The following is a 23,472-nucleotide window of genomic DNA, read 5'->3' on the forward strand; positions in this document are numbered from 1 at the left end:
TCATGCTTCTACATGCATAATTTCACATATAAAATTGAACTCACTTTAAGTTAAAATCAAACATTTGTCTGAAATCCAAACAAGATCAAAGAACCATTTTACAATCGCACAATGTCAAGATCAATTAAAGAGTAGAAGCACATCAATATCGAGTTCAATTAAACACAAATGCAAACAGTTTCAGGATCACCACTTTACAGAAAAAGAGAGAGATCATAAAAGAGAACTAAGCAGAGTAATAAAGTGGACGCCTGTACTCGTCGAAGTACTCATCACGATCCACAAAAACAATAGCGTAGAGAGCATAAATAATCCCAGGAACGTAACCCAGAATAGTTAACAGCACACAAATCCAGAACTCAACCTGAAAAAAACAACCAAACCCAGAATTCATTAGATCAAAACATGAAAACCTCAACTCAGAGAGATGTAGAAGATAAAATATCGACTCACGCTGCAACAACCGTGCCTGAAGCAAACTCCCAAAGGAGGGATCAAAATCGCGATCAAGAGTTCACACAGAATTTCGCAGCGAGTAGGCATGTTGTTGTTGATGTGAAGATTAAAAAGTGGGTCAACTAGCAAACCAGAAATAAAGGTATCCAAGACCTTTTGAGATTTGGTTTTCTTAATGGACAAAAAAACAAGAGAGGAAATTTCAAGGGAAAAAAACAAAGGAACTTATTAGATCTAGACCGTCCATTTTAGTCAATAATCAATATAGTTAAATAAACGATCATGATTACCCCAAAGTGTGATCACGTGCTGACCCATATTTGGTTGGACGTGTTAAAATTATTGAATTGATATTTGATACGTAATGTCTATAGTCCATAAGACCTAAATGCCCAAAATAGGAGATTTTTTATTTCCTCTCAAGGGTAAAATACGGCAGATTTTTTATTCCAGCATCACCATATGTCATTGATCATGTGGTGACCAAGGAAAGCAAATGAGAAGCTTCTTTATAGTTAAACCCATCTCCTCTTCTAAATTGATTGTCAAAACCTACTCTCCAGTACTTGTCTTGGGCCGTCTGAAAATCGTTGTTTGATTAGAAGTTGGTGTTTTGCTGAAATCCCAAAATAAGGTAAAGGTAAGAGGCCAAGACTTATTAATTGCTTAGATACCACGGATTTAGAGTGAAAATGCCATTAGTTCAACATTAAAACCATAGAGTAAGGCGCCATGGAAGCCTTTAAATTAGCTTAATGATTGATAGAAACCAACATTCTTTGTAGAAAAACAATGTGATACTGGAGGGTCCATGAATTGGGACTTGGACATAGCATTCAAGCTCCCATATTTTATGTGACATTCGAGCTAACATCACCTTACACTTACTGTATAATTATGTGTTTGCATTTGCTTTAGGACCCACACTAAGCCTTTGATATCATGTGCTAAGATCATCTTCCATTGCTTAGCAAACGAAACATAAGGAACAAAATTTGGAACCTTTCAACAATCATTTACATCACAAATAATTGCAAGACATGAAACTTGCTTCTCGATTACTCCCACGGACCAAAGCGGAGCAGAGCAGCAACCATGAGTCATGAAAAATATGATGCGAGTAAGCTACATTTTCAGTAAGCATGTATCTAATTCCCAAGTAGCAATTATTATATTTATCTTTATAAATCCAACAGATGCAACTATATTTTCTTTACATAAGAGATAAAAAGACAGAAAGTAAAGAGCATGGAGCAATTAAGAAGAAAAGGAGGGGGGGGGGGGAGCCAAGCTAAACTGACAATTATTCCAAATCCCTCAAACTAATCAGTGAGCACCTCTATGACAGGCAAGAGAGTTAAGCCCTCAATGCCACCTGATCTTGCCATGAGATCTTTCTTTTTCCTGTTCTGTTTGGCCCATTTCCAGTGTTCCTGCAGGCTGATATTTTGACATCCTGGTGCTGCTCATCACTTCCGATTCTGGTTGAACTTCTTTGAAATTCCTCAATTCTCACTGAATTAGTTTGAGCTTCTAGTTCTTCTTCCTCTCTCTGCATTGAATGAGATGTCGGGGACATTATCTCATGATAAAAAGATTATAGCATGCAAATGTTTATGATAATAACAGATTTACCGAAATCTGGTTTAGGTCAAAAATCGGTTTTATGCTTTGAGCAGTGGCCTCTTTTCCACCATAAAGCCTGTCCCTCTGGTTTAAGTCGAGAACCGATAAAGAACTTCGCAAAGTAACTTCCTTTCCACTGGAAATTTTCTGCTGCTTCCGGTTTACGTCCAACATAAGGGCAGGATGAGTGAAACAGGTTCCCTTTACACTATTTGTCTTTCCCTTTTGGTTCAGATGAAAAGCCATAGCTCGGTTCGACGATGTACCCTTTCCAGTGGATTTCTTTGCTTTCATATTTGATTTGCATCTAATCACCATATCCTGTGGTTGCAAAAAATGTCGTTCCGCTGGGGGTTTTAAAGATTGGTCTTGCATCAGGAACTTGTGCCTTCTTTTCAAAAACCTAACAACAAAAGTGTTGAATCTTTATCAATAATAATGATCCTAAAATTATGAAAATCCTACAAATTTATGGAAGAACATGATCATACTTGACTTCTGCCAACAGGGTCAATCTTTGTTCTTTCATCATCTGCAATTTCTTCCTCATGGACTCTGTTTCCTGAAGGAACAGAAAGCACCTAAATATTCGTTAAGAATATGGTGGGGGCTTATGGATTGTTAAGTTCTTAACGTGCCATAGTTGATTGGATACAAAGGTAGAAAAGTGTTGAATAGCAAGATGGAAAATATTAACAAACAAACAAACATCCAGAACTTCTCATTTCCTCCATCTTTTAATTGATCAAAAACAAAAACAAAGGCATTCGACGAAACGCAAAGGGGCCGAAAATGCCACTATACAAAACACAAAACAAAGAATCATTTCCTAGTTTGTAAAAGGTAAGATCTTCATCAATTGGAAAACAAAACATAAGATCCAAACAACGGTGTGCTCTTCTTATCGCCAACCAAAGATTGAAGATAAGAACATAAATCAAGAAAACCCAGAAGATTAGATTTAATGAAATTTGACAGGAAGTAACTCAAAATCTAAGCAATCCGCTAAAAAGTTATTACCTTGTGCAAGTCCTCAATATCTTCCATATGAGTTGGATACCTGAACCTCGCTCTTTGGTCATCATACATATCATATGGAGAATAAGCCATGACGGCGGCAGCAGCAGCAACCCCTTTCATCTTCTTCATATTTTGGGTCACAGAGAAAAAAACACAAAAGGCCAAAACAAGAAAATATGGAGGAAGAGAGAGACAAAGGGGGAGAAAGCAGAGTATTTATCGATAAGGAAGAAAGAATAAGAATAGAGAGCTAAACAAGGGAAAGTTATAGAGGAAGGTTCTGGTCTCCCTGTTTACCCTGTGAAAACTCTGACCGAAATAAGGAAAACCCAAAGAAGCCCAAATAACTCGGTGAAAAAAAACAATTGTTTGTTTTGAGAATTGAGAAAGAGATGAAGATGGGATTTTTGGGGCGGATTTTCAGAAGGGTATTTCCGGTAAACAGAGAGAGTTTTGTGATTGGGGGACATCTGAAGATAACTATATCTTCTCTTGCTTTCACCGTTCTCTCTCTATCTATTCTTTCCTTTCTTTTTTGTTTTCCTTGTACATAAATTTTGGTCCAGCTGGGCCATTGGAGAAGAAAGAGAGAGTTGGGTGGTTTTGATGGGGGTGCGTGGAGCTCTCATGTTTTTCCCTTGAGTAGATAGAGAAAGGAAAGCAAGTTCTTTTCCTCTTTTTTTTTTTTTTCCTTCTAGAGAGAGAAAGATGTAGGCTTTGTAAAAGGATGGGAGGGGGGGGGGGGGCTGAAAAGGCAAGAGGATAAAACAGGATGATGCTGTTTTCTTGTGTGTTGTTATTGTAGCTGGTACGTGCCTGGCTGGTGTTTCACTTGTTGGGCTTCGGCTTGTGGCCTTATCAGTAACTATAAGTTTCAGTGGGAAAAATCAACTTTGACACTAACTAACAATTGACGATAATATCACAATAAATAATTGTAGTACTGATATATTTCTGTGTTTAAATTTAAACTTGCAAGTCCCCGATTTGGATTCAAGCCAGGAACTCCTTTGCTAGACAACCTGTATGAATGGATAGGATCAAATATGAGCTGCAGGCTAGCCTGTCTAGTTTTCTGCTATTCAATTCCCCATATTAGGTTAAACTAGTAATATCAGACACCTAATTTGAATAAAACTCATCATCCATATATCTACAGATTTACCCACCTAACCTAACCTAACCCTGTAAGGATTCCATCCTATCTTATTAGCCATCAGCCCCATCACAACTAGCAGAAAATTCATGCTTCCTTTGAATGCTGGAAAGTGGAAACGAACAAAGTTGGTGACTTGGGATTCCGACCCTATTTCCAAAATTTTCTCTACCCTCTATCTATGATGTAGCTTGGTTGACATTGATGATTTCCAAATCTGATAAACTTAAAATCGTCATTTAAGTTCCCTTTTTTCATAGAAATGAAAGAGGGTATCTTGGTAAAACAAGCTTCATTTCATATAAAGGTATGACTAGAGTCTAGTACCCACCATTAGTGAATAGCAGATGGCATGGTGAAAAAATTAGAATAGGAAAAAAGCTGGTTTGTGGGGGTACTCTCTTGAAGTTTGTTTCCCTTTTGTAATAGCACTGTCGGTGACCGGTTCTTACTGTTTGTTCATTTTAAATGTGAGATAGCAGTGAACAATATCATAGTCATATTTAACTCTGTCTCTTTGTCTTTCTCATTTCATTTACATTAATCATTGATTCCCTGCATAATATGGAAATGTGAGAGTGAAATGGAACAAGTTTCCATAAAATTCTTCCATTTGGGAAGCTTTTTTCCCGTGAAGGTTAAGCTTGATACCCCATCTGTCAATGAAATAAAATATATGAGCTTATCACTTACGGCGTTGGCTCTCCATCATCATCACTGTTCGGTGGCAACCAAATTTCTTTAATAGAGAGTTCTGGTGCTTTTTTTTTTCTTTAATTCAGTTTTGAGTAAGGCCTTTTCCATGTGAAACAAACCCAGTTTCCAATATGTCAAAAGTACACAAGTGGATAACCAAAAACCTTGAAAATAACGTGGTTATGTTTCTCTTATTGGCTCAACTGTTTAAGCTGATTTATTGCTTTCCTTTATTGAACTGTTCAAAGCACTAGGCTCGTAAGCATGCACTTTTCAAACCCTTCTTTTTGTTTTCGGCTACAATCAAGTACCAGCAACTTTGCTTATGAGCCAGTGGACTATTCATGAAGTGACAGAAGCAGAAGCAAAGGGGTCACTTCCACCATTGACGACTTGTAGTGATTATTACTGTTATTACTGTTTACAAATTAGAACAGAACCATGACGATTTCGTTTGAAATTTTTCTGTTCTTTGGAACAAGTAGGAGCTCAAACTGACAGGGAACATTGAAAAAAATGCTAAAGGCAAATGACTGAAAGAAGCTCGTACGAGGTGCATTAACTGGTACTTATAACATGAATGTATGAACTTTATATATACTAACTCATAGTTCAAGTGATTGAATATTTGAAGTCGAATCAACATGTGGTACAGAAACAAGACTTTGAAGTAGAAACCATGTAAGAGGCCCAAGAAACGAAATTGGGCCTGATAATCTCAATAACATTCTTATAGAAAATTTTCCATTTTCCAGTGTTGAATTATGAACCTTTTTCTTTAACTTGAACAAATTTTCCTTTCATTTCTTGCTTCCACGTTCCACCTAGAAAAACGAGTAACATATCCCAGACAGGGCAATGTGTCGTCCTCTTATTGGTCCTCTTGGAATCACCTGTAAAAAACCACCTTATCTTGTGAGATCTCTCACTTTCAATCTGTAGAAATATTAAAAATTTCTGGGTGAAGAGAAACTGCAAACGCAATGGCTTCAACAGGTGTCGTGACTGCTCAAATATCAAATCTACATGGAGCCACTAGTTGGAAGAAGGCCATCCATTCACCCTCCCTTGGTAACTTCTTTTCTCTCTGTCTGTGTTTGGTTGATGAGAAAATAGAGAATCGACCATGCGAAGTTTTGATTTTGTTTTGTGGGTTTGTTTTTGTGGTTGTTTTTAGAAGAGATGGAGTGTCAGCATGGCTGAAATAATTGTATTGGTTCTCATTTGATAGGTTTTATTTTAATAGAAAAGGTATGGCCTTTGAATTCTCCTTTTCGGTTTTTATTAAGTAGAATCAGAAATTTCCCAGTAACCAAACTGAGGATTGTTTGCTTTTTCTGTGTGCTTTTCTTTTATTCTTCTCTATTTTGCAGTGGGTGTTTATCTTTATTAGTTTCCTCCAATCTATGATCTTAAAGAGTGGGTTGTAACTTATAATTTGTTTTTCTGTCGATGCTTTTCAGGTAACTTTAATTTGAATACAAATCTAGCTTGTAAGCAGCTTTTATCATCGACATTTCGTCGAAAAACTGGGCATAATTATAAATCTCTTCGTGTGTATGGGCTGTTTGGAGGAAAAAAGGAAAATGGTGACGAGGGTGATGGTGCACCTTCCAAGGTCAGTTACGGTAACCTTGGCATCTAGTTCAAGTGCGTGATTTTTTTCAACTGTTCTTCATAAATGGCTGCATTGATATTTGGCATTAGTAGGATCTAGCATGGAGTGTAGATTATGGGGATATTAGCCTCTTTATTATATTTTTATAATCAATTCCCATTGTTTAGACTTGTAGCTAATACTAATTGCAATGGTCGTAGCCTTATCTAGGATTGAAAATGATGATTCAAGTTATACCTTAGGTGTTTCCATCTCTAAGTTTTGATGTCCCTTTGATTGTTATACATGTTCTACTTGTTTCCGTTAGCAATTCATGAGAAAGTGAAACATCTATTGGAGGAGTTTGGTATTGGTGGTTGGTAGATCATTGTGGAGCACTGTACCTGGTCTTTGTTGTACCATATTATATGCCACATGTCCATATAAGCTATATTTTCACTCCATGACCATGCATTGGATGCATGTTTATTCTATGCCTTTGTTTGTTCTCCATACTTAAGGTAGCGAGCACTGAAGGAGTTTCTGCTTATGCATAGGCCACTCATGCATCAATCCGTGAGTGAAGCAAATGCAATGAGGTGGTTTGCAAAACTGTCGTAGCAAGTATCTGGGTGAAATCATATTATCTACTCTGTGTGAAATGTGATTTTACTGAACTGCTGGATGTCAGGCTAGAAGGCCTGGCATAAATCACCATTTTGATGGTATTCTTAGTCAATTATATGCTAGCAAAGTTTATCTTGTGTTCTTTTTCACTTTATTACTCCTATATATCATACATGGAGAGAGAGGGAATTGAGACAGCCACTGTGCTTGTGTGACTCCACTCCTCTGTCTTGTCACTATATTTAAAAAACTTTGTTTCAACGTACTGAAATTGATTGACTGCTCGAGTCATGTGACCAAGCATTATTATGCTTAACTTGACTACCACACAAGCTTAATCATCTTTGACAATTGCGATAGTTAGAGCACTGAAGTCTGCACGATTATTGACTGTCTCTCCCTCCTAAACTAATTCTGCTGTCCTACTGAATTGATTTTATAGGCAGGAATTTTCGGAAACATGCAAAATCTCTATGAGACGGTGAAGAAAGCACAAATGGTTGTCCAGGTTGAGGCTGTGAAGGTGCAAAAAGAACTAGCTGCGTATGGATCTTTCATTACCCTCTTAGTATCTGAACTTTAGCTTCTGTTCATGATTTCCATTTGGTTTTATTCTTTATTGCAGAGCAGAATTTGATGGCTATTGTGAAGGTGAGCTGATAAAGGTAGGTTATTAGAAATCTCTCTCTCTCTCTCTCTCTCTCTCTCTCTCTCTAGTTCTGGTAGTGCCATTGATTGCTTTTACGAGGTTAGCCACACTAACATTAGCTGATAAACGGTGATTTATTTTTATGTTCCAATTTCCTTTACAACTTTCAGTTCCACATGATAACTTCCCATTTATTTTGCTTCAATTGCATTCATTCAGTCGTTTAGTAACAATATAAAAGATGCCTTGCATGAAGAATGGTTCTGACGTTCCATTTAGCTTTCACTTTGTCTTATGAACTTTTACTTCTTCTTGTCTCAACACCTTATCTTTCTATTGTATTTTACAGATATTCTGACTGAAAATATTACTTTTTCAGGCAACATTATCTGGAAACCAGCAGCCTATACGCATTGAGATTACTGAGGCAGCAATGGAACTTGGTGCAGAAGTAAGTATGCAATTATTAAACTATTTTTAACCAGATTATTTGAGATGACTCGTGCATTATAGTCATATCTTAGCGAGCAGTTTCGAAACTTCCACTTGGTTTAAGTTGGATCCCAATAATGTCCCATGTTAGGATGTGAGTATAAGGCATTCAGAAGAATTTAAAACTTGTTGTGTGCAGTTTTCCTCGATTCTCGTAGCGAGTTGCTAATTTATTTTCTGAAACTTCAAACGTGCAGAAGCTATCATTTTTAGTTAATGAAGCATACAAGGATGCACATCAAAAGAGTGTCCAGGTGATAATCTCATAATTTCAAGAGGTAAAACCTTTTTCGCAATCAAATCTACTTATGTTATCCTTTTTGTCCATTTGTCTCAGGCCATGAAAGAAAGGATGAGCGATCTTGCGCAAAGCTTAGGAATGCCACAAGGTCTCGGTGAGGGATTAAAGCAACAATGATCTCCCAACTGGTCCCCGATGTGAGCTTAGCAAGGGATTAAACGATGGTCAATCTCCACCAGTCAACACCTGGATGAGCTTTCAAAAACCAATGCAGAAAATGCTCATTTATATGCTTTTTACCATGAAACTGCGTTGTGGTTTTAGTTTTCTGATGGAACTCACACTATTTATTCTAAAATGCCTTGATGACTTAACAATATCTGTTCAACTTAAAGGGCGTATTGCACATTCCAAAATGGAAATATGATGGTACAGTGCATGCCTCCTTCCATGGATTTGTAAGTTTAAACAGTATGTTACTTAACAATATGCTAAGTAGAAACACTGTATATGTTACTTAAAACCCTAGGTCCAATGTATCAAGCATGCTATGTTGCATAACAATGTCGAATGTTTCCAAAACTTATAAAGACATAATTTGTACTTGTTCCACTCATGTTATAACTGACATTGAATCAACAACTACTTTCACTTGCATGTGTGTCAAATTTTAATAGCTGCAAATACTGAATTAAGAATATACAAACTTTTGTGAATTTGCGACACTCCAAATAAATTAAATAGCTACATAAGTTTACATTTAAACTGTTTTTCCAAAAATATCACTGTTAATTCATGTTCAAATTCAACGAAATATCGAAGTAGTCTTTTCATGTTCGTATCAATCCTTGTTTCATTTTGTAACATTGTATATTAATTATTTTATATTGTTCTTATAGAGTAATCTTCGTAATTATTGTGCCCCGACTTGAATTAAAGTCCAATTATAAAAAGAAAATAACTGGACATGCATGTGCACAACTCTGTATATTAACAGAAACAAAAGTTATAATTAAACGTACCATACTACTTTTGTTTCATAATTGCCGACTTCTGCATTATATTGGGAAAAAAAAATCAATGTTATGTTGCTATTTCTACAAACGTCTAAGAATCAATCGTATCGCGGAGATTACGAGAAACCCAAATGGTTCCTTCCTTGAAACTTCACAATGAGAATACATTTTGAGGAAATTTCAGTTTCAATGAACTCTGCAAGTATGGGCTCACACGTATCCTCCATTTAATGTTTCAGACGCATGTTGCAAATAGAACCCGACCACTATTTAAGTTGCCGAGGAGCCTTACAGCTACAGGGATCAACTGTACGAAGTACAACTAATATAATATTTGATTTGCTCTTTGCGTCTTAGGTTTTCGGCAATGGCGTTTTTGAGAACTTTGGTTTGGTTTTCAGCGTTGGCTTTTGTATTGTTTAGGGTAGGTGAAGGCAAGGATATTCTAGTTGGAGGCAGTGAAGATGCATGGAAAATCCCAAAGAACGCCTCGGATTCTTTGAATCAGTGGGCTAGGAAACACCGCTTCAAAGTTGGCGATTTCCTCAGTAATATCTCATACATACAAGTTACAACCACATTCTTCATATTATATGGATTTTTTTTCGTTTTTCTTTTTGTCGAGTGAAAATCCATCTGGGTTTTCAGTTACCAAGCACGAGGTCTTACTCTAGCATACGTATAATTATTATTCTTATGGTCTCATTTTTTATTGTGTGGTGTACTCCTCTTTTACGTAGTTTTCAAGTACAATGGCAAGGCCGATTCAGTGCTTCAAGTGACAGGGGAGAACTATGAAAGCTGCAGCACATCAAAACCAATCAAGGAGTACAAAGACGGTAACAATACTAAGGTGAAACTGAATAAATCGGGTCCATTTTACTTCATCAGTGGAGCTGATGGCCATTGTCAGAAGGGACAGAAGCTTGAAGTTACTGTCATATCTGAAAAACATCGGCATCATGATAATCCCCCTGCTTTCTCTCCAAAACCAGCAATTGCTCCGGCGCCTGAACCAGCCAAAACTAGCCCCAACAAGGCACTTGCATACAAGGATGGCACCTTCTTGGCTCTAGCCTCTTTGCTAGGGTTAGCTTTTGCTTTTACTTCCGTTTGATGGAAGACAGATATGAATAGAATAGTTATAGTAGTAATTAATTAGTTAATTATCATCTGTTTTGTAGGATTTATTGGATTATTATTATGGGATTATATTTGGCGTGGGTTTTCTACTTGGTTGAAGAATAACATTTCCTTATTTTATTAATGAGCAAAATAAAATAAGTTTGACTTTATTTGAAAATATGTTGAAAATTTTAATGAAAATTAATATACATTTAATAACCACAAAAACTACTACATAAATTTTTCTAAAAATTGCACAAAATGATAAATACTCTTAATAGATAATAGATTGAATTTTATTTTATTTCATTTAAGATTATATTATTCTTTGCCAAATAATTTAATTATATTTGGATTTAATTTTAAATAATATATCAAATAAATTTTATAACTTAAATTTAACACTTAGGTTGCATTTGATAAATTATAGAAATTTTTATTGAAATTGAAAATTTTCAACATTTAATAATTTAGATGTGTTTGATAATCATTTTAATTTTTACTTAGATGCAAAATTTTCAACAAAAATTTATTGAATAAGATAAGTAAGTAGATAGTAGAAAATATTGAGTTGATTTTATTTTATTAAAAATTAGAAAATATATATCCATTTCTTAAAAATAAAAATCCAAATTTTTATATGTATTTTTATTCAAAATTATCCAAAATAATATAAAATATTATATTAACAATATTAAATTTAAAATAAATAATTTTTAAAAATCATTACTTATGTTTACTAATTTATCAAATAATTTTTTAATATTTATAAAATTTAACAAGAAAATTTCAATTTAGTATAAATTAATATTAATTTCATAAGACTAATTTATAACATTTTATTTAAATAACAGGCAAGTAATATTTCTTATGAAGAAAAGAGGAGATTTTTTAGCACAAAAATCAATCACATCACATGGAAGAAATGAAGGCGGAGAAAACAATGAACTCTATCCATCTAATTTTTATCGTAAAAAGTTCAAACTTGAAATTTCAACTGTCTTTTTTGCTAGAAACTATGGAGAATTGTCTAACGGCTTGCCAATTGCCATCCTTGTCCAAATATATATTGTTTATTTTTCAGATTATAAAGAGAAGTTGGAGATCGAACTTAAAGTCGATTAAATGGATTATTTAAATGTCGTCAATAAAATAATAATCTTTTTATTTAAAAAGAAGATTTATATATCCATAAAAATACGTAAAAAGGTAAAAGCATTTATATGGCAAACAGGCAAATTTGACACATGCCTGAAAACCAAAGGCTTATGCCCCCATAACTTGTGGTAATACTTCAACGTGGTCACTTTGCCACCCTCATGTTTCCCTTTAAATTTCCCCATTGAAACAAGTAAAAAAAACAAGAGATAGAAAGAAGCAGAAGATGGCAGGACCAGACTAAAGCAGCGCAACATTCAACGGAAGTACCTAACCAGACAAAAAAAGGACCATGTTCAATGAAAATGGCCAGTGGTGGCGTTGCCATTGTTGCTACCCTTGGTTACTTTGCCTTGTATTCCAATAAGAAACCTGAAGCCTCTGCCAAGGACGTCGCAAAAGTCACAGCCGGTGTTGCCAAGCCTGGAAACACCCGACCACGCTAGTTTCATCGTATTTAAAACCAACCTCAGCTGCAATATTCATGCACCGATATTTCCCCTCTTTTTGTTTCTTAATTTGATCTCTCGTATAGTTATAAGGGTTATGTTGTAATCCCTTACGGATTGAGAACAGAACAGTATATGTACATGTAATGATTTGTATGTTGCTCCAGACAGGTAGCATACAGGACGTTCTTTTTCTTTTATTAATTCTACTTTTGAAAACACCAAATCATTCTACTAGTTTTGACCTTTGATGATAAATTCCTTTCATCCTATTACAATGGTTACCACCTATCTAATGTTTTCATTTCTTTTACATTTCAGTCCTTCCATTTATATGCCCTTCACCGTTTCTCTTGTATTCTAATAAATCCTTAACCTTTAACTAATACCCAAATAGGCCCTTAAGCTTCAAATTCTCAAGATAAATCGATCTTGAGTTTATTTAAGTGTATAAAAAACTATAAGAACTTATCTAGATAAAAAAAAAAGTTTCAAGGAGGTTTAAAATATTTTAGCCATAGGAATATGCTTCCAGGGACGAGTTAATTGCACCAGATTCTAAACTGGTCCCAAACTTGAGAACATTCTAATTACATCTTAAACTATCAATGTTATATCAATTAGGTCATTTTATTATTGAAACCATTATTTTAACCATCAAATGACACATAAAATCTTATGTGACATAATTTAAAATAAACATTTTAAAGAAAAGTAAAATGTTATTGTATAATTTCTAAAATAAAAACTAAAAGTAAAGTAAAAAAAGAGTAAATAATAATTTCAAAAAAGCTTCAAAAACCTCAAAATTAAAATTTTACAACATTCATTTTCCTTTAAAATTTTCATTTTAAATCATGTTGCATAAAATTTAATGTCTCATTTAACGGTTAAATTAACGATTTTGATAAAGGAAAAACCTTCTTGATATAACCTCAATAGGTTGGGGATGTAATTAAAATGTTTTGAAGTTTAAAGACTAATTTAAAATAAGGGGTGTAATTTAGGGATGTGTGATGCAATTAAGTCTTTGGGGACTGCGGGAGCCTAGAAGGATTACAGGGGCGTGGGCTGAGTAAGGTCCGGGCCTCGAACAATTTCAGACTTGATTGATAAACAGATAAAATACTAAGCTTTCTTCCAATAGCACCGTACGGAAAAAAAAAGAAAAAATGGAAAGAAAGAAAGAAACAGAGGCGCAAAAGAATAAAATAAGACTGTGAATTTCAATAGGCCTTGAAATTTGCAATCTATCAACAACATATTTCGGATCGACCCAAATCTCCCCCAGTCCTTTCAGTTCCTTTTCTTTCTCACTCATCATGGAGCTCTCTTCCCTTTCACCGCTTCCTCTCTGTAATACGAAATTCTATGCTTCCCATTTACGTATTTGTATTATTCTTTGTATGTATTAATTTTTATTTTCATTTTCCAGGTTACCCAAAGCCCAGTTGTTCTTCTACCGTGTCTTTCTTGCCGGTAATTTTCATTTTTTTTGTTTGGGTGCAATCTGTTTGATTCCGTTGAAAATAAAGGCTGAAGTTGACTGAACTTCGCGATTTCTTAATTGTGGGAAAATAAGCTTTTTCACCGAACTTATCAGCTATTCTTTTTATTTGCTTGATCGTTTTCAATTTGAAATGATTTCATCAATTTTCCGTCTTTAAAAGAAAATATTTGTGCTATAATTAGAGATAGTTTAAAAATTTTGAGATTTTTTTTTCTTTTTTTCCTTTATATTCCTTAATGATTTGCTTTATGACCGTGTTCTTAATATATATTGTCTAATGCAGTTTTCTGATCGAACAAGAGCTTATTTTGGCTACTCTGTGCGTAAACGGGCAACTTTGAGAAATTCATGTAACTGTAAGATAATTTTTACTAAGACCATGTTATTTATTCTTGATAGATGCTGCAACGCGTGGATGCACTGTAAAATTTTTGCAAAGAGATTATTTGTTCATTTAGAATCTTTTTGGGGTACATTAATGGATTCTTTTATTGGGTTTAAATTGTTCTTGTAATCCCGTCTAAATGGTTATTTGATGGTGGATGCCAAGTTAGGAGGTTGGTATTTCATTGTGTATATAAGTATTCTTTCCTTATGGATCTTTACATTATTAGCTTTTCCTCTTTTATTTTGGCAGCTGCTCAAAAAAACTTTTTGCATATTTCAAGGGCGCATGATCACGAACCTCGGTGTTATTTTAGTCCAAATGAGGGTTTAAATAGATATTGCATTAGTAAATTATATAACCTGAACAAATTGTCCAGATATGTTGTAGCGAAATCTGAACTTGCTGGGGCTGGAACACCTGATGCTTCCTCTTCTTTATCAGGTTTTCATGGAAAGCTACTCAGTCATTGATCTATTTAAGTTTTCTTCTTTTTAGCTCATGCCCCTCACAATTTTATATTATCATCAATTTTTAAAATGCAGAAGCTAAACTGTCTTCGAAAGTTAGAGGAGTATGCTTTTATGCTGTCACGGCAATGGCAGCTATTTCGCTTATTGGGTTTATGATAGTGGCACATCCCTTTGTGCTCTTATTTGATCGCTACAGAAGAAAAGCTCAGCATTTTGTTGCCAAACTTTGGGCTGCAGCAACTGTTGCTCCGTTCTTTAAAATCGAGTATGAAGGATTGGAGAATTTGCCTTCACATGATGCTCCTGCCGTATATGTTTCCAACCACCAGAGTTTTCTAGATATCTATACACTTCTAACTCTTGGAAGAAGCTTCAAGTTCATCAGCAAGACTGCCATATTTCTTTTTCCCATTATTGGGTGGGCCATGTCTATGATGGGGACAATTCCATTAAAGCGCATGGACAGCAGAAGCCAGTTGGTATTCCCTTTTCACCTTTTCTGTTATCATTCTTTAGATTGCAATATAGGATCGATCTGTTTAGCATGTATACTTTAGATGGCAATATAGGATTAATCTATTGTAATATTATCTTTTAGCTTCGGCCTTTGCAGGTTTGGTTTATTTCTTTTTCCTGTAGTATGGGTTTGAATTCTATTATTGTTGTGCATGTAGGAGTGTCTTAAGAGATGTATGGATCTCATCGGGAATGGTGCCTCTGTTTTTTTCTTTCCAGAAGGCACACGGAGTAAGGATGGGAAGTTAGGTGATTTCAAGGTGAGATCATACTAGAATTCTCATTGTATGTTCGGTTGATTAAGCTGTTGTTGGAAATCAGGAAGATGTAATAATGCCACTACTTATTAAAAGCTAACTGTTTTATCTTGATTCAAATTGGCAGAAAGGTGCATTCAGTGTTGCAGCAAAAACTAGGGTGCCTGTCGTTCCTATAACCTTAATTGGCACAGGCGGAATCATGCCTGCAGGAATGGAGGGTGTCGTAAATTCAGGATCTGTGAAAGTTATTATTCATAAACCGATCAAAGAAACTGATCCTGAAATATTACGCCAAATAGCTAGAAACACGATTTTAGATACACTTAAGCTTCGATGCTGAGAAAGTGGCCACTGTGACATCTTTTGGTTTTATGATTCATACTTAATCCTTTATTGCTGATTTGAGGAACATGGTAGGAAGGTACAAAATGTCACCCTTCACCGTAATCGTACTTGTTATGTTATTTTATGATTTTGCACCCCCTCCCCCCCTCCCCATCTTTCTGGTTTTAGAACTTTTTATATTTTTCTTTCGAAAAAAGGGACGACTCAGTCCCTGTTGAATTTGGATCAAGGTTGTACTTTCAGAAGTTAGTGAATAGATTGACAAAAAGTGTTTGACATCAATATGTTGTGTTTTTTCCTTGAAGTATATGATTTCTTATTTGTTGAACCATCTCTCTGCAGGTTTTATAATTCCAAATTAGCACCGTTTTAGTAATATGTGATCGGTTACTGGCTTTATTTGCATCCATTTCACACGTAACGGACTTGGAGGGATCTCGTGTTTGTGGCAGATGATTTTATGCGGTCGCAACGCTAACAGTTTAACAATGGAGTTGGCCAAACTACAGCTTGAAGTTGGCATCAAAATGTTTCTGTTCATATCATGTATTGCATTTCCAGATATTGTATGGGAAAGTCCCAACACAAAATTTTGCTGTCCCTTGATAGAACTTGGTTAAGATTATGTGTTAGTTTCTCATACGATATTGTATGAGAAACTAATATTGTATGGGAAAGTCCAACACAAAATTTTGCTGTCCCTTGATAGAACTTGGTTAAGCTTATGTATTAGTTTCTCTTTCTCATACGATACTTGCAATTGGAGGCTATAAATTTACAACCGTGAAGGGGTCATATTCTCACGTCTTTGTTTTTATATATATATTATAATGGCACGGCGGCTGGTCGAAGATAATGTGGTTTACAAAGTCTCAGCAAATGTAAGGCATTGTTAGCCAACTCTAACTTAGTTGGCTTAATCCCTTTGGACCACATTGATCTTTACATTCGATTTTAAAAAAAATAAAGATTGAAAAAAATAAGAGATTTGGTGGATGATGTTTTTGCATTGTAAATCTCGATTCATCAAGAGATTGGATTTTGATTTTGGTCAAACCATCCATGGAAAATTAGAAAATAAAAGTTAAAAATTTGTAATATTTAAACCCTAATACCCTATCCCACAATTAGCGGGTGTCAGAAGCGACGACGACGACAGCCATATTAGGGATATTTTGGTCATTAGTCAATTTGACGCACTTTCTCGTTTTATGTCAGACGTCCTCGATAAAGGATACTTTCATTTCACCGCCCTATTTCTCTTTCCAATTTTCCTCCTTTTTCATCGTTTTATTTTTCTCTTTTTTCCTCTTCTTCATTAGTCGCACGGCGCCTAGCTGTGTTTTTCTTTTTGTTCTTTTAACTAGTTCGTCTGTAATTTATTTAATTTATTTTTGAAGTTAACTTCAAGGATTTCTTTGTGAGTCTTGCTTTCTCTTTTTCTCGATTATTTTTTCTTATATTTGTTCATAATGATATACTTGGAAAGTTTTTACTTTCCTTTTTCTTTTTTGCATTTAAATTTTGCTTTGTCTTTTTAAAGTTGTCTGATTATTTCACTTTACTGTAAAACTTACGCATTCATCTGGTTTGGTTTTGATGAAGTGAAGTTTGAACAAAGAATTTCCGATCTAGAAGTCCCCTTTTTCCCCCCTCTAATTAGTATTTTCATTACGTTTTAGTGAATGTTTCATTCGTTTAATCGGTCAACTAATGGGACTAAATTGATTTTTAGGATACTGAAAATGTTGACGATTCTTGAATGGAGAAAGCGAATGAATGAATGAATCAAGTTAATAGCCATTTTTGGGGATCCTGTAATATAGATAGAGAATATTATCAATTTCTATCTAATTTAGTTCTAAAGAGATAAGAACTAGGAAAGGGGAGACTTACTGAAATGATGGTCGGTACTTGATTAAGTAGAAGAAGAGATGAAGTTTTGCGGCTTTTGGTAACTTTTAGAAGAGCTGCCTTGATAAAAAAAATTTCGGCTTTGCTTCTAAAGAGCAAGAGCAGAGGCATTTAGCTTGTTGGAATTAAAAGAAAAATGAGGTTAACTTATGCTGTAGAGAAATATTAAGCTTTGAGTGATGCTTTATGGATGAAACTGCTAAATTCTAACTGCATAAGTTGGGGATCTTCAAGGGCATGCATTGAGTATAGTGTGAATTTGTTTCACAGGAAGTAAAACTCGGATTGGAAGGATTCGATGGTCTGAAAATTTTTGGCCAAATTGGTGTTGGAATCTTTTAAAACAATTTGAGACACAGCATACGATTATATTTCTTCTTGACATTATAAACCTGGTTGGTCTTAAGAGACATAGTTCTTGTGCTTCCTCAATCTATTCGCATGATTAGAACTTTGGCCAAAGACCTTGCAATATTCTGGCACTGTAGCTGCTTAACTGCTGGAGCTTGACTGATTGTCCAAGCAACTGAACTAATTTTTTCTTACTTGATTGAATTGTTTCTTTTTGGTTTGCAGGATGTATTTGTATACTCCATTGTAGAAAATGTTTGATTGTGGTTATAAAGCTCAGTATATGAGTGGGCAGAGGGAGAAATTTGTCAGGTATTGAAAGCAGTATTATAGATGTTCTTTTCTCCACTTCTTTCTCTCCTTCGGTCACAGTTAAAGGCTAATATGCTGCCGCTGCTCTTGGACGTTCCTTCTTCTTTTAATGAGCGAAGGCATAATCTTCTAGTTTCCTTTCTATGTTCTTCAGGTTGGATGAGTTGGACTCTAGATTATCATCATCCTCTGAGACAGGATTGAAAAAATGTGGGTTTAACATTGATGGATTAGGTCGCTCTGGCCATGCAAACAATACAACATCAAGATCTTTCAAGAGAGGGATCAGAAAGGGATCTGAAGGGCTTAAGTCAATTGGTCGCTCACTTGGATTTGGGGTTTCACGAGTTGTATTTCCAGAGGATCTTAAAGTTTCAGAGAAGAAGATTTTTGATCCTCAGGATAAATTCCTCTTGCTATGCAACAAATTATTTTTCATATCTTGTATTCTGGCAGTATCAGTGGACCCTCTATTTTTTTATCTTCCAGTTATTAACGATTTGCAAAAGTGTCTAACTATTGATAGAAAATTAGCAGTCACTGCAACGACTCTGCGGACCATTATAGATGCTTTCTATCTTATACGCATGGCCCTCCAGTTTCGTACAGCTTACATTGCTCCATCATCTCGGGTTTTTGGACGAGGTGAACTTGTGATAGATCCTGCACAAATAGCCAAGCGGTACTTGCAGCGATATTTCATCATTGATTTTCTTGCGGTGGCTCCATTACCACAGGTTTGAAAGTTTCTTTCCCAAGTATTCAATAGCTGATGGCTGCATATTTTCGCTTGCTCTAATGTATCTAGCTCTCTTGTTATTGTGATATATAAACTTTTTTTTTCTTCTATTGTATCCTTGTTTTGTGTGCCACTGTTGTATTTCTTTATGAGTTCTGTGGGTGATAAATATGTCTAATGCTGTAGAGTTGTTCCCTTCATTCTTCTTGTTTTACCCAGTTGGCCCTAAACCCTAAACTTTCTTGCTATAAAGGCTTCAACTTTTTTCTCATTGATACCCTCTTTACTGCATGTAAATCTATCATTTGAAGTGTGAAACACATGAGCAGTTTTTGGTTTATTTTTCATGGAACATATGTGCTCTGCATTTTTTTTAAGTATGGAGCAAATAATGTGAATGAGCTATCATTGTTGCATGGCATCCTAGTTGCAACTTGGCTGGTCAGAAAATCTACAGCTTTCTCATTTTTTTTGCTCATAAATGCAGATTGTTGTTTGGCGATTTCTTCAAAGTTCCAATGGTTCAGATGTACTAGCAACAAAACAGGCCTTGTTTTTTGTTGTCTTGCTTCAGTACATCCCTAGGTTTCTTAGAGTTCTACCCTTGACATCAGAAATGAAAAGAACAGCAGGTGTCTTTGCTGAAACTGCATGGGCTGGAGCTGCATATTATTTGCTATTATATATGCTTTGCAGTCATGTAAGTGTTTTTGTCGTTATTGAACTAGTTAAACTTGTTAACTATTCTCTTCCCTATTTGTTATGATGCTGTCTGAACCTTGTTCTTCGGCAATGAATCTTACTTGTGGAATCATGTTTTGATCTGTATTTTTGTTGGATGAATGATTCAGATAGTAGGGGCATTCTGGTACTTGGTAGCTGTAGAGCGAAATGATACATGCTGGCAGAATGCATGCAAGGATATTGGTAGTGACTGCAATAAAGATTTCTTGTATTGTGGGAATCAGCAAATGAAAGGTTACAACATATGGAAGGGCATGCGAGATTCTGTTCTTAATGAGAAGTGCCCAGCGGATGAAAATGATGATAATCCTCCATTTGATTTTGGAATCTTCACCCAGGCTTTATCATCTGGCATTGTTTCATCAACTAAATTCTTTTCCAAATACTTGTACTGTTTGTGGTGGGGTCTACAGAATTTGAGGTGTGTAAACATGTTCTTCTTAACTGCTGCTCTAGAGATACAAAATAATAAAAAGAAAATAACAGTGGCTTCTGTTATGTGATATTTTGGAGGATATGCTTATTTATACTACAACAGATAATTGCATTTGTATGAAATATCAATAATTAGAAGGTGGCAAAGTTTATTTGTGGTTTTGCATTGAATAATCTTTCCAAAACTATTTTTTTTTAAAGGGAACTTGCTAGAGACTACTTGGAAAGTTTTCATGAGTGGCACTCTAGGTCATATCTTCTGTTTTCTGTATATCCATTATCTATTAACAGGGAACTGGATGATACAGGAAACATCTATTAGAGACCTACATTGTGACTGCAGTCCTTTGGTCAACTCATAATGTTCTAAAACTTAGAATTGAAGCCACATGTACCCACTTTTTCTCATGGATCATGGGTTCTAATAGGCATCTCACAACATTTCTCTTGTATTCATCCTATATTTGCTATTCTACTTTGAAATCTTACCTTCCTATCTCCTCCAAACTTTTGGCCTTGCTTGACTAAATAAATAAATAAAATGCCTGTTACCCTTTGTGTTTTTAATACTTGATATTTGGTTATTAGATCAGCAAGCCTACTCTCCTTAATGTGATAATTCAGTTATTTGTGATTATACATCCTCTATGCTTGTGTTTGTCATGTTCTGAGCAAAACTTTACTCAGCTTTTTCATTTTTTTAGAACTCTTTTTGAAGATGCCTGTAGTCTGTAGTCTGTAGTGTAGATTGTCGGATGTCTCTGTACCTACACATGTATAAAATATAATCTTGTGCTGGACATTCAAGAAAATCGAAAATATGTTGTATGACAGAAGGCATTGTTAACTATCCATTAAATTTCAGCTAATATATCATGCCAAAATGAATCAATTATGTAAATGATGCATGTGTCTCTCTGATATTTATCTTTTATAAAAACTAAACCATCAATTCCTTTGCAGTACCCTTGGCCAGGGGCTTCAAACTAGTACGTATCCTGGTGAGGTTATATTCTCCATAGCACTTGCAATTTTTGGACTCATCCTCTTTGCACTGCTGATCGGAAACATGCAGGTGAATTTTGGACTTGATCTCATGCTTTATCTAATCAGTGACTAAGTTGAGTGAAACTCTTGAAGCACCTGATCGACTGATCCAATGATCTTCTGGAATTGCGGTTGCTTTCATGTTATAAACAGACTTATCTTCAATCTCTTACAATTCGGCTAGAAGAAATGAGGATCAAAAGGCGTGACTCAGAACAGTGGATGCATCATCGGATGCTTCCCCAGGATCTTAGGGAACGGGTAAGACGGTATGACCAATACAAGTGGTTGGAAACACGTGGTGTCGATGAAGAAAACCTGGTTCAGAGCCTTCCAAAGGATCTGAGGAGAGATATCAAGAGGCACCTCTGTCTGGCTTTGGTTAGAAGGGTAAATTCTTTTCCTTTCTCATTTTCACATCTCAGTCATTTGTTTTTCTGTTTTAATTTGGTTTGCGGTGTCTTTTCTATTAGTAGTAGTGAGAAATACAAGTTGTGGATTGTTTGTGCAATACAATACCATGACTGTTATTCCCTAGTAAATTCTCATGATTGTATTATGTATGTAACTTGATTGCTAGTGGGTTATAGTTTTTTAGTGGATTCTGGTAACTAGTCCTGAAATTTGTGTGCTCTTATTTCATGATCTCAGTTCAGTTTATATTTGCATAGCGAATTAGTCTTTATCTTCAACTTTTGTTGTCGTTTTCCAACTGGCCTCCAATAGTTTATTGGTCTGTAATATTTTGTAACTGCCTTACTTCATTTTGTAGGTTCCTTTGTTTGAGAATATGGACGAGAGGTTGCTTGATGCCATTTGTGAACGGCTTAAACCATGCTTGTTTACCGAGAGGACTTACATAGTTCGAGAAGGGGATCCAGTTGATGAGATGCTTTTTATTATTCGTGGCCGCCTTGAGAGTGTAACAACAGATGGTGGGAGGAGTGGGTTTTTCAACCGCAGTTTGCTGAAGGAAGGAGATTTCTGTGGAGAGGAACTTCTAACTTGGGCATTGGACCCCAAATCCGGTGCTAACCTTCCAACATCTACTCGGACAGTGAAGGCTTTGACTGAGGTTGAGGCTTTTGCCCTTATAGCTGAGGAGTTAAAATTTGTGGCAAGTCAATTCAGGCGTCTTCACAGTAGACAGGTGCAACATACATTCCGTTTTCATTCACAGCAGTGGAGGACCTGGGCAGCTTGCTTTATCCAAGCTGCTTGGCGGCGTTATTCCAAGAGGAAGATTATGGAACTGCGTAGGAAGGAAGAAGAGGAAGCAGAAGGCTCAGATGGAAATCGTAGTAACAGTGGTGGAGGTTCATACAGCCTTGGTGCCACTTTCTTGGCTTCTAAGTTTGCAGCAAATGCTCTTCGTGGCATTCATCGAAACCGGAATGCTAAGAGTGCCAAGGAGCTGGTGAAGCTACAGAAGCCTCCTGAGCCTGACTTCGCTGCTGAAGATGCAGATAGATACGTTACCGCTAATTTTTGAGAGTTAAAATACTGTTAGTTTCTTCTAATTGTACTTTGCTTGAAGATTAAAAACAATGTATAATACAAACACACTCCAGTTCGGAATTGTAATTGGAAAGCTTGATGGAAGAAATGTCAAAGCTTGCTTGCTGCATTAAGACAACGAATTCCCATATTTACTTCCCATTTCCTGAGCCAGATATAGCATAGAATATTCAGGCCCATAATTTCGTTCCAATTGTCTCTACAAGTTGCAGTGTGATGAAACATATGTTCAGACTTTGGTGACCTGTACCAGACGGAACTTTTGCTAATGAAAAAATCGTTTCCAATGTTTGATGATGATTGGATTCTTTGTAAATTTCAGGAGTGAGTTCAGGGGCGGTCTTGAAGCTTGGTCTTCCTTCCAAGTGATATACTTTTCAACAGTTTGATGTAGGTCCCGAAACAAATATCAATGGTCAGTCAACACCCTAGTTGACGAAAAAGCTTGATAGTTGACATGACATGAAAACGCTTCTTCAGGGAGACCCAAAAGTAACAATGACTTGGACTGTTGCTAGCGATTGGAAAATTGTTGAATGGAACGAGTGGGATATGAAACACCTGGCCACCAGCATACTTTTCAACCCCAATAAACACGAAGAAATGCGGAACACA

The 23,472-nt window shown here is 35.8% G+C and overlaps 6 protein-coding genes across 8 annotated transcripts; 4 read left to right on the forward strand and 2 right to left on the reverse strand.

Annotated features, from left to right (window-relative positions):
* Positions 1-20: 20 nt before the first annotated feature.
* On the reverse strand, positions 21-638 carry LOC105769354 (UPF0057 membrane protein At4g30660). Its single transcript, XM_012589930.2, has 2 exons — positions 454-638; positions 21-364 (listed from the first exon to the last, which is right to left on the reverse strand). Exons 1-2 carry the CDS (start codon positions 541-543, stop codon positions 227-229), a joined length of 228 nt encoding a protein of 75 aa, XP_012445384.1. The 5' UTR covers positions 544-638; the 3' UTR covers positions 21-226.
* A 967-nt stretch (positions 639-1,605) lies between these two features.
* Positions 1,606-3,823, reverse strand: LOC105768856 (uncharacterized). 2 transcript variants are annotated; one of them, XM_012589078.2, is made up of 4 exons: positions 3,103-3,823; positions 2,574-2,644; positions 2,092-2,485; positions 1,606-2,008 (listed from the first exon to the last, which is right to left on the reverse strand). In XM_012589078.2, exons 1-4 carry the CDS (start codon positions 3,229-3,231, stop codon positions 1,814-1,816), a joined length of 789 nt encoding a protein of 262 aa, XP_012444532.1. In that variant the 5' UTR covers positions 3,232-3,823; the 3' UTR covers positions 1,606-1,813. The 2 variants fall into 2 exon arrangements, with proteins under 2 accessions (XP_012444532.1, XP_012444533.1); XM_012589079.2 differs by having other exon boundaries at positions 2,574-2,663; positions 3,103-3,816.
* A 1,943-nt stretch (positions 3,824-5,766) lies between these two features.
* LOC105768857 (nucleoid-associated protein At2g24020, chloroplastic) lies at positions 5,767-9,172 on the forward strand. Of its 2 annotated transcripts, none has more exons than XR_008196100.1 (7): positions 5,767-6,025; positions 6,418-6,572; positions 7,621-7,721; positions 7,804-7,843; positions 8,207-8,413; positions 8,517-8,573; positions 8,657-8,701. XR_008196100.1 is itself a non-coding variant. In XM_012589080.2 (7 exons), the coding sequence occupies exons 1-7, from the start codon at positions 5,938-5,940 to the stop codon at positions 8,735-8,737; spliced, it is 594 nt and encodes a 197-aa protein (XP_012444534.1). In that variant the 5' UTR covers positions 5,774-5,937; the 3' UTR covers positions 8,738-9,172. The 2 variants fall into 2 exon arrangements, 1 of the variants encoding a protein (XP_012444534.1); XM_012589080.2 differs by having other exon boundaries at positions 5,774-6,025; positions 8,207-8,278; positions 8,657-9,172.
* A 477-nt stretch (positions 9,173-9,649) lies between these two features.
* Positions 9,650-10,843, forward strand: LOC105768859 (early nodulin-like protein 1). Its single transcript, XM_052631212.1, has 2 exons — positions 9,650-10,124; positions 10,317-10,843. Exons 1-2 carry the CDS (start codon positions 9,944-9,946, stop codon positions 10,691-10,693), a joined length of 558 nt encoding a protein of 185 aa, XP_052487172.1. The 5' UTR covers positions 9,650-9,943; the 3' UTR covers positions 10,694-10,843.
* Positions 10,844-13,426: 2,583 nt separating this feature from the next.
* Positions 13,427-16,600, forward strand: LOC105767652 (1-acyl-sn-glycerol-3-phosphate acyltransferase BAT2, chloroplastic). Its single transcript, XM_012587223.2, has 8 exons — positions 13,427-13,664; positions 13,744-13,787; positions 14,102-14,174; positions 14,456-14,647; positions 14,749-15,155; positions 15,351-15,452; positions 15,577-15,873; positions 16,140-16,600. The coding sequence occupies exons 1-7, from the start codon at positions 13,631-13,633 to the stop codon at positions 15,790-15,792; spliced, it is 1,068 nt and encodes a 355-aa protein (XP_012442677.1). The 5' UTR covers positions 13,427-13,630; the 3' UTR covers positions 15,793-15,873; positions 16,140-16,600.
* Positions 16,601-16,967: 367 nt separating this feature from the next.
* LOC105767648 (probable cyclic nucleotide-gated ion channel 5) lies at positions 16,968-22,975 on the forward strand. Its single transcript, XM_012587216.2, has 8 exons — positions 16,968-17,217; positions 18,288-18,374; positions 18,529-19,111; positions 19,601-19,813; positions 19,965-20,278; positions 21,256-21,367; positions 21,493-21,729; positions 22,112-22,975. The coding sequence occupies exons 2-8, from the start codon at positions 18,316-18,318 to the stop codon at positions 22,829-22,831; spliced, it is 2,238 nt and encodes a 745-aa protein (XP_012442670.1). The 5' UTR covers positions 16,968-17,217; positions 18,288-18,315; the 3' UTR covers positions 22,832-22,975.
* Positions 22,976-23,472: the final 497 nt, after the last annotated feature.

This window comes from Gossypium raimondii, chromosome 5 (assembly GCF_025698545.1).
Source record: "Gossypium raimondii isolate GPD5lz chromosome 5, ASM2569854v1, whole genome shotgun sequence".
Classification (NCBI taxonomy): Eukaryota; Viridiplantae; Streptophyta; class Magnoliopsida; order Malvales; family Malvaceae; genus Gossypium; species Gossypium raimondii.

What these genes read in the sequence shown, in the direction of transcription:
- LOC105769354 (XM_012589930.2), bottom strand. Translation starts at nt 543, where the DNA reads ATGCCTACTCGCTGCGAAATTCTGTGTGAACTCTTGATCGCGATTTTG. An exon ending in TCAGGCACGGTTGTTGCAGC is followed by an intron (nt 365 to 453) that starts GTGAGTCGATAT and finishes TGTTTTTTTCAG; the next exon opens with GTTGAGTTCTGGATTTGTGT.
- LOC105768856 (XM_012589078.2), bottom strand. Translation starts at nt 3,231, where the DNA reads ATGAAGAAGATGAAAGGGGTTGCTGCTGCTGCCGCCGTCATGGCTTAT. An exon ending in ATATTGAGGACTTGCACAAG is followed by an intron (nt 2,645 to 3,102) that starts GTAATAACTTTT and finishes CTGTTCCTTCAG; the next exon opens with GAAACAGAGTCCATGAGGAA. An exon ending in TTGACCTAAACCAGATTTCG is followed by an intron (nt 2,009 to 2,091) that starts GTAAATCTGTTA and finishes CATTCAATGCAG; the next exon opens with AGAGAGGAAGAAGAACTAGA.
- LOC105768857 (XM_012589080.2), top strand. Translation starts at nt 5,938, where the DNA reads ATGGCTTCAACAGGTGTCGTGACTGCTCAAATATCAAATCTACATGGA. An exon ending in GTGATGGTGCACCTTCCAAG is followed by an intron (nt 6,573 to 7,620) that starts GTCAGTTACGGT and finishes TTGATTTTATAG; the next exon opens with GCAGGAATTTTCGGAAACAT. An exon ending in CACATCAAAAGAGTGTCCAG is followed by an intron (nt 8,574 to 8,656) that starts GTGATAATCTCA and finishes CATTTGTCTCAG; the next exon opens with GCCATGAAAGAAAGGATGAG.
- LOC105768859 (XM_052631212.1), top strand. Translation starts at nt 9,944, where the DNA reads ATGGCGTTTTTGAGAACTTTGGTTTGGTTTTCAGCGTTGGCTTTTGTA. An exon ending in CAAAGTTGGCGATTTCCTCA is followed by an intron (nt 10,125 to 10,316) that starts GTAATATCTCAT and finishes TCTTTTACGTAG; the next exon opens with TTTTCAAGTACAATGGCAAG.
- LOC105767652 (XM_012587223.2), top strand. Translation starts at nt 13,631, where the DNA reads ATGGAGCTCTCTTCCCTTTCACCGCTTCCTCTCT. An exon ending in CTACCGTGTCTTTCTTGCCG is followed by an intron (nt 13,788 to 14,101) that starts GTAATTTTCATT and finishes TGTCTAATGCAG; the next exon opens with TTTTCTGATCGAACAAGAGC. An exon ending in GGAAGTTAGGTGATTTCAAG is followed by an intron (nt 15,453 to 15,576) that starts GTGAGATCATAC and finishes TCAAATTGGCAG; the next exon opens with AAAGGTGCATTCAGTGTTGC.
- LOC105767648 (XM_012587216.2), top strand. Translation starts at nt 18,316, where the DNA reads ATGTTTGATTGTGGTTATAAAGCTCAGTATATGAGTGGGCAGAGGGAG. An exon ending in TATATATGCTTTGCAGTCAT is followed by an intron (nt 19,814 to 19,964) that starts GTAAGTGTTTTT and finishes TGAATGATTCAG; the next exon opens with ATAGTAGGGGCATTCTGGTA. An exon ending in TGCTGATCGGAAACATGCAG is followed by an intron (nt 21,368 to 21,492) that starts GTGAATTTTGGA and finishes TGTTATAAACAG; the next exon opens with ACTTATCTTCAATCTCTTAC.